At 46.8% G+C, this 7,653-nt stretch overlaps 2 protein-coding genes across 2 annotated transcripts; both read left to right on the top strand.

Moving 5' to 3' along the window:
* Nucleotides 1-80: 80 nt before the first annotated feature.
* fam234a (family with sequence similarity 234 member A) lies at nt 81-4,777 on the top strand. The gene is made up of 12 exons (XM_076152239.1): nt 81-242; nt 791-1,093; nt 1,179-1,289; nt 1,379-1,561; nt 1,823-1,959; nt 2,297-2,429; nt 2,523-2,655; nt 2,744-2,890; nt 2,994-3,075; nt 3,172-3,324; nt 3,427-3,526; nt 3,610-4,777. Exons 2-12 carry the CDS (start codon nt 823-825, stop codon nt 3,819-3,821), a joined length of 1,662 nt encoding a protein of 553 aa, XP_076008354.1. The 5' UTR covers nt 81-242; nt 791-822; the 3' UTR covers nt 3,822-4,777.
* A 417-nt stretch (nt 4,778-5,194) lies between these two features.
* Nucleotides 5,195-7,325, top strand: cox6b1 (cytochrome c oxidase subunit 6B1). Its single transcript, XM_076152257.1, has 4 exons — nt 5,195-5,492; nt 6,090-6,203; nt 6,486-6,586; nt 7,060-7,325. Exons 2-4 carry the CDS (start codon nt 6,098-6,100, stop codon nt 7,111-7,113), a joined length of 261 nt encoding a protein of 86 aa, XP_076008372.1. The 5' UTR covers nt 5,195-5,492; nt 6,090-6,097; the 3' UTR covers nt 7,114-7,325.
* Nucleotides 7,326-7,653: the final 328 nt, after the last annotated feature.

The following is a 7,653-nucleotide window of genomic DNA, read 5'->3' as shown; positions in this document are numbered from 1 at the left end:
ATGTACTCTTCCCACCAATCAAATGTCGCCTTATATGTAGGTTGAGTTTAGAAATGAACGTGATTGGGTCTTCGATCAGTTGTTTCCTGACTGTTTGACTCGGGGCTAAACAACCCAAATGCAACGATGGGTTTGTCAGAGATTTGTTTACGCAGCTGAAGTTGACAGGCAGTTTTACAGCGCTTCAGCTTCATACCTGCACTGAGCGACAACACCCGCATAGACGACCGGAGGAGAATAAAGTAAGAATAACTTTTCATAAACCAGCTTTTAGTCTCAATAGACGGACAAAACGCGTGAGGTTTTGTTGTGTCTGTATTCTGTTCAACAAGTAAGTCAACTAACCAGGTGCGCCAAAGTTTACAACGCTAAGCTAACACGGGAGGCTATCAAGCATGACTCAGGGTCAAATCTGAAAAAATGACGAGTCATTTTAAGGGCGAACGTGCTTGTGAAACAGCTCGGGTTGTGTTATTAAACGGCTTCGTCTTCGTATCCGGGGCGGGACACACAACAGGCTCAACCAGCCACTGTGCGCTGTGTGTTAGGTGTTTTTAATTACGGGGTTGTGTTTTTGTTGTGTAGAGGCATTTCTGGAAACAATACTGTCCGCGTTGAAAAGGCTCAGATCCACAAAGGTTGGACAGCAACAGAAATATCTGGACTCAGGCGGTATTAGTGACATTGATCTGTGAGACCGGTTTGTCCCGAGTATCAGATGGTTTGTTCCGACCATAACACGTCCAGCTCTCCATGGAGGTTACATCCTTCATCCTTCCTCTCCAAACAGGTCTGTGTTCCGGTAATGCACTGAGGCAGCAAATGGAGACCACCAACCACGCCAACGAGGGCGACCCTCTGAAGAAGGGAGAGGAGGGCGCCGAGACCCTGACGGCGTCCACGCAGACCGAGCTGAAGAAGAGCGACTGTAAGGAGGTTTTGTGCTTTGGCAAGCTGTCCCACTGGCGGACCGCTGTCTTCTTCTTCTCCCTGTTCCTCTGCCTCACCATCGTCTTCGCCTTCTCCTTCGTCATCCCCTGTCCGGTCAGACCGCAGTACCTCGTCACATGGAACAGGACCTTCTATCACGCAGGCCAGTGGAGTTCTGTGCACGCCGCTGTTTGTTTGTGATGATGTTAGTGTGGGGCGTAATCTGTACTTTCTCCTTCCTATTACAGGCACCTACGACTTTCTAGACTTTGAAGATGCAAACAGCGACAAAGTGATGGACATCCTGATCGTCCTCAAAGACACAGAAGGAAGCAAGAACAACACGTGTGCAGACGAGGGTATGGAGTCTTCCCAGGCGCAGCGTTTGAGGAAAGCACAGCTGGTTTGTGGCAAACAGTGTGTTTGAGTTGTTTGGTGTGTGTTCCAGGTCTGCCCTCGCCGTGTGTGTTTGTGTTAGCGGTGGACGGGACGCACGGAGACATCCTGTGGGAGCGCCCGCTGGCCCCAGAGTTCAAGTGGGCCCAGTGTGGTTTCGACAGAGAGGCGGACCGGAACTGGGACTGTCTGCTGTGTCACTCTGACCAGATCACAGCCATCGACAAACTCACCGGTGAGAGAAGCTAGATGTTGCTAGATGTCCTGATGTTGCGTCTGTTAAAATGGCCAATTCCTTTGCTCAGCTGGGTCGTGTGTGTGTGTGTGTGTGTGTGTGTGTGTGTGTGTGTGTGTGTGTGTGTGTGTGTGTGTGTGTGTGTGTGTGTGTGTGTGTGTGTGTGTGTGTGTGTGTGTGTGTGTGTGTGTGTGTGTGTGTGTGTGTGTGTGTGTGTGTCTCTCTCTCTCTCTCTCTCTCTCTCTCCCCCCCTTTCTGCAGGTGTTGTCAGGTGGCAGCAGCCTCAGCCTCCTGGTGTGAACGCCACCGTGCCCGTCCTGAGTGTCCCAGATCTGGACGGGGACAAAGTGGCCGACATGGCTCTCGTGACTCAGGCGCTAGGGAAATCTGACACCTCGGTGGGTGAGAGGAGAGGAGAGGAGTCAGGTGAAGGAGAGCCGCGCCGCTGGTTCTTCTTCAGCTGGATTTATTTGAGTAAAAATAGAAGAAACAGCAGCTTGTGCATTTCTAAGATGTGTTCTTGCAATTCCTTTCAAAACAAGCGCACCTTTATACCAACTCTGCTTACTTTGTGTTCTGCAGTAGAAACATGATGACGTCTGCGTTTCTCACCTTGTTAGAGTGTCTTTGCATTTTTTGGATGTGCTGTAGCAGGATTCAAATATGCAAATCAAACGCATTGCCAGTGAAAATATCGTGACCGTCGCAGCAAAATGTCGCCCGTGGTGTCTGCAGACTCGGCTGCTGTTCCTCTCGGGGGCCACGGGGCTCCAGATCGGCTCGGAGGTGACCGTCGACTCCCCAGAGGCGACCAAGCATCTTCTTCACTGCACGAAGAAAGCCTCTTGCTATTTACTGCTGCAAAAAGGTTTGTTTATGTGCGATGACACCCAGACAATCGCAGCAACAACAACAACAACAACCACAGCAATGCTTCATTGATTGTCCCGTTCATGCACAGACACCGGTTTGTACGGCGCGCCACTTTGGAGGATCGCCGCCAACGCCAAAACGGGGATGGGAGACAAACTGAAGAGGGACAAACATTGGGAGAGCAAAGTCAACGCCACGTCCGGACTCATAACCGTCTACGAGTAAGACGACGCACTCCCAACGGCGTTCCTAAAACACCTGCCAGGTCACTGTGCGGCTGTCAATCATCATCTTGTTTGCCTTTTGTAGGTCAGACTCGGTGAAACACGTGGTGAGGACGAAGAGAGACCTGGACGAGCCGGCCAATCTGGTGCTGGTGACGGGCAGCGAGGTCGTTATGGTCGATGGGGAAAAGTTGAAAGTGGTGTGGAGAGTCAACATCAGCTCAGTGCTCAGGTGAACTCAAGTGGGCCCAGGCTATTTTCACTACAACTCTGAAGTAGACTTTATACTTATTGACTGAGTGACATCCGTCTTCTCTGTGCTTTCCTTCATCCAGTGTGCCGTCCTTTGGTTACTTCAATAAGGATACAGTGCTGGATGTGGTTGTTGAGGAGGATATAGGCAACAACACAAAGAGGGTAAGAAACTAATTCTGCCGTCAGACCAAAATACTCTCTGTCTCGTAATGCGATTACCTTGAATTCCTCTCTCTGCCCCGTCTGTCTCGTCTTCAGATCGTCATCCTGGACGGGACGTGTGGCGACCTGCTGTGGAGAGTGGACATGCTGGCCAGCTCCAATTCGCCTCGGCCCGCTGTCGTCCACACCACCAACATCTTCTCCATCTTCATGTTCTGGGGCTTGTTGCCGTCAGAGGCCAACGCTTCCGTGAGTGCCTGGAAAATTATTTTCTGTGGTATTTGGCTTTCAGTAGTTTTAAATCAGCAGAGCGATTCAAACTGCTGAGCTTCTTATATGCATTTCCTTTAGGTCCCTTTCACCGACCGTCGCTATTACATGCTGCATCCTCTGCACTATCAAGTTCTCCTTGAATCAACAAACACCATGGAGCACATCGTTACATTTAAAGGTTTGTATTCGTTGTTATTTCTCGGCAAATGTGAGGCGGAGTCGTAGGATTAAGGCGTGATGTTTTGTTTCTCATTCATTTAGCCACTTTGTTGGAGCACGGGCGCCACGCCTGCTACATCCTGCTGACGGGCCCAGAGAGCCAGGGGGCTGAAGGCACCGTGGTCCTCAGGAAGCAGAAGCTGAAGGAGGAAGTTCCTAACAGCAGAGTTCTCCTCATCGGCGCCGACCTCGCTTCGGATTCGGACGAAGAAATCAAATTAGCCTTCAACCGACTCCGCTTCAGTGACGACTGATGGGACCAACGGGGAGACGTAGATGTACGGTATATGGACAGTATTCTCTCTCTGTTCAAACTATTTTGGCACAGCTGGCTGTATTGTAGTTTTACTTGATTTAAACAACCAAAGTGAGTACACTAGCTATGATTTTCCTTTCTGTTGACAACCAAAGAAATGCCTTTGTGCTGAAGCTGTTTTGGTTGTTTAACTAGAATCATTTCACGAATCCCCACTGGATAAAGTGGACATTTAATTGTCTTCAATCCAGAGCTGTGCTATCAGAAGTACACTCTTTGTATTGTCCTGACAATCAGCACACACGGATTGCTGTTCTCCTTTGAGGGGACCTGCGTCGCTCTATCATTTCTTAGCACTTAAATGAACGGTAAGCAATGCAAACGATTTGTCACTTTGCTTCAAAGGCAACACAAACATGACAGCACAGGTCAGACCAAACTTCCTGCTGCATTTCAAATAACAGTTGACTTAAGGCGTGGATACATGTGAGTATGGTTAGAGTGCCTTGGGTGGGTATCATTTAAATGCAGTCAAATCAGACGGATCATAATCATACAAAAACACGCCTCATCCACAACAAGCAACACTACTACTACTTGGTTAGATTGTGTGTGTAAAGTATCTCTGCTCTGACTTGTCACAATTGTTTCTGTTGGACTCTTATTTCCTTTATCCAAGATGCTGTAACTGTCGCTGTCCTTAATGCACACTAACTAAACCCTCAACACTGTGTCTGAAAGGTTCACCGTACTGAGGACCTCCTGCTGTGAGTCTACAGGCTGTTATTTTTCATTTTAATTCTTGAATAGTTTTGCTTTTAACTGGTGATACTGTGGTACCTGTTTTTTCATGATGTACATAAATATACAGAACCTGCGGGATAGAATCTTGTTGGAGGTGGCCTTTTTATTTGATGTTTGGATTAAGCAATATTAAAATATCATGGAACACTACACGGGTCTTATTATTGGAGAAAATGTGAAAAGATTTAATGAGACGTAAACACATCTGTATGTAAAAAGAACCATCTGCGGATCTCTTGCGTCCACATGTAGGAAATGCAACGCGCGTCTCCAGTACAGGCGGTATGAGGCTATAGTCGAAGTCAGGAAATAAGAGGATGGGTTTAGCTCTGATTATGTAGTGAAATTGTGCATCATAAAGTCATCTTATTCTAGTTGTAGACGCACAATGCAGCCAGGAATATGATCATAAAGAGTTCTGACTGATCAGTCTGGGGACGGTGAGCTCGCGCAGTTGTATCCAGATGTGCCCAATGCCCAACTGTTGCGCAATGACTCAGACACCAGTCACCTTGTGCGCGCGTGTCAATCATTTACAGGATGACTGAACACTTCCGCCTTATATAAAAAGAAGTTCACATCCTCGCGCTAAAGATGAACAAATTACCGGGTTTTGAACCGAATCCCGGCCGGTTCCGTTAACGACCTGTCTCTTCATTCTCGTGGCATCACTTTTCAGATGGAGACGGTCGCGTCTCCGCTCCGCCGGTTCCAATGTGACCCGTGTCCGCCATGCCGCTACATGACGACGGCACGGCTGCATTGTCTCCGGACCGGAGCGCGCGCGCGTGATACGCACACGTAGACGCACTTTCACCGCACCGAGAGGAATCAGTTAGAGCGCGAGGCACCGACTGCTGCACAGGTACCGTCAAACTTTATTATACTATTCATTTATCACAATTTAATGAACTTATTATTTAATATAAGGCGTTTTTTAAAGTGTGAAATTGTTAAAGATCTTTTCTCTTGTTAATAAAAATTATAACACTCACTTCCCTCGCGTCCGTTCAACCCACTCAACTGGTTTCAGCGTTTAAAACCATTTAACAACAATATTAAAATACAATTGCGAACTAATTGAGCGAGTTATTGGTGTCATCGCGATTCATAAACTGTGTTTCGTGATGAGGAAACGCTTCTACAGCCGGATAAGATATCACGTCGCCCTCGATAGCGCATTGTTTCGGTTTGTTTTGACGTCAAACATGGTGTTCTGAATAACACCAGACTCGTGAGAGTCCACAGAGTCAACATTCTGATAATAAAACATGTAAGAAAGTGAAGGAGGAGTGAGATGGCAGAACCTACATTTCCCGAAAACTCTGGTTCAGGTTCAAGTGCAGCATTACACCAAACACACACACGCGCACACGCACACTCAGTTCACCTGAGGCCACAGGTGTCGTTGTGCGGCTGCTTGGTAACTGAGCGTCTTCTTCTCTCCTACTTGTCCCCTCAGAGCTAAAGATGGCTGAGGACATCAAGACCAAGCTGGAGAATTACCGCACTGCTCCGTTTGACGCCAGATTCCCAAACCAGAACCAGACCAGGAACTGCTGGTCCAACTACGTGGGTAAGACTGGAAGTCAAGGTCAAAGCACTGGGCTGTGGTTTCAGGACTTCATGGGCTGAAAAAGCAAATGAAATCATCACAATAACAAAGCTTTAAATCTACCGTAACTGTATGACACAAATCTTACAATCAAGCTACCTTTGCCCTTGAGCAAAGTAGTCACGTTAAGTCTTTGAACGTGCCGCTCTGGATGTGATCCTGCAGAGACCTATTTGGGCTCACAGACCTGCTCATTCCCCTTCAACTGCCATATATACAACCATTGTTATCCTCTATTAATAGACTTTCACCGCTGTCAGAAGTCTCTGGAGGCCAGAGGAGTGGACCTGGCCCCGTGTGAGTGGTACAGGAGGGTCTACAAGTCCCTCTGCCCCATCTCATGGGTAAATACAGATGAGCAACATTTAAACTTTTGTGTTCTGATACTATTGTCCCTTTGTAGCCTCACTTTGTTTAGTCAGTGTCAAGCAACTCAACATTCCTGTGACTGCGTGTCTGCTCAGGCTTCTATATCAAAACAACAGGAAGTTTTTGTGGAAATTCCCTATCTGAAAACTTTGCTTTCATTGTTTCGGATTAAACAATTTGCCACATTTCTACTCTGACCTCATTAATAATCAATCTAGAACCGCTGAGGATAGAACGTGTCAGTACATGAACAATGTATACGGACAATGTTGGAATCAATCCTGCTGGGATCAAGGACAGACTAAAATAGCGTTTCCATTTAATGCCAGGTGTGTGAATGTGTGTGAATGTCAGCACGTCAGCATGATAAACACTTATCTTAAGTGTCTTAGATAAAGAATAACAATCAGTTTTCAAACAACTTACCCTCTGGATTTTCACTCCTCAGATCCAGAAATGGGATGACCAGAGAGGAGAGGGAACCTTTGCAGGGAAAATCTAAACTCTGCCTTCTCCAAAGCTGCTGGAGTCCAAAGATGTTATCTTGAAGGCAAAATGTTTGTATTTGGGTCCAGGTGACTACAAAACCTCCTTTCTTCTGTTGGTGCTCAGAGGAGGAACATGATGTGTAACTGAACGGCCATTCCTCCCTAACACCACCAGCTGTACAACAGTTTCAGCATTAAAATGTCTCCATGGTGATGTTTGAACACAGCTTGCCTCTCATCTCTTCTCTAAAACGAGCCGCCGGTTAAAACGGACTGAAATCTTGTTTATTCCTTAAAATGAATTTACAACAAATATACGCGTTTGAACAAGATTAGAAAAATAACATGACATATTTCCAACAATGACAAACAAGTGTCAAACTTACAATAATGGCCGCCGCCCGCCTGAGATACAGAATCATGGCCACTGCTGCTGTTGGACATAAATGAAGTCACAAACATACAAACACATAAAGCTGCGTTTCATAAACAAGTCCACCACTTTACACATTAATACCAATCTCCCAAAAGGTGAATCCCTTCTGGAACCACTT

The sequence above is a fragment of the Genypterus blacodes genome, unplaced genomic scaffold (assembly GCF_046128005.1).
Source record: "Genypterus blacodes isolate CSIRO-AG114 ecotype Tasmania unplaced genomic scaffold, CSIRO-AGI_Gbla_v1 ptg000055l_1, whole genome shotgun sequence".
Lineage (NCBI taxonomy): Eukaryota > Metazoa > Chordata > Actinopteri > Ophidiiformes > Ophidiidae > Genypterus > Genypterus blacodes.
The sequence above is the reverse complement of the archived record's forward strand: the minus strand, read 5'-3'. Positions and strand labels throughout refer to the sequence as shown.

What these genes read in the sequence shown, in the direction of transcription:
- fam234a (XM_076152239.1), top strand. Translation starts at nt 823, where the DNA reads ATGGAGACCACCAACCACGCCAACGAGGGCGACCCTCTGAAGAAGGGA. An exon ending in AACATCAGCTCAGTGCTCAG is followed by an intron (nt 2,891 to 2,993) that starts GTGAACTCAAGT and finishes TCCTTCATCCAG; the next exon opens with TGTGCCGTCCTTTGGTTACT. An exon ending in CGTCAGAGGCCAACGCTTCC is followed by an intron (nt 3,325 to 3,426) that starts GTGAGTGCCTGG and finishes CATTTCCTTTAG; the next exon opens with GTCCCTTTCACCGACCGTCG.
- cox6b1 (XM_076152257.1), top strand. Translation starts at nt 6,098, where the DNA reads ATGGCTGAGGACATCAAGACCAAGCTGGAGAATTACCGCACTGCTCCG. An exon ending in CTGCTGGTCCAACTACGTGG is followed by an intron (nt 6,204 to 6,485) that starts GTAAGACTGGAA and finishes CTCTATTAATAG; the next exon opens with ACTTTCACCGCTGTCAGAAG. An exon ending in CCCTCTGCCCCATCTCATGG is followed by an intron (nt 6,587 to 7,059) that starts GTAAATACAGAT and finishes TTCACTCCTCAG; the next exon opens with ATCCAGAAATGGGATGACCA.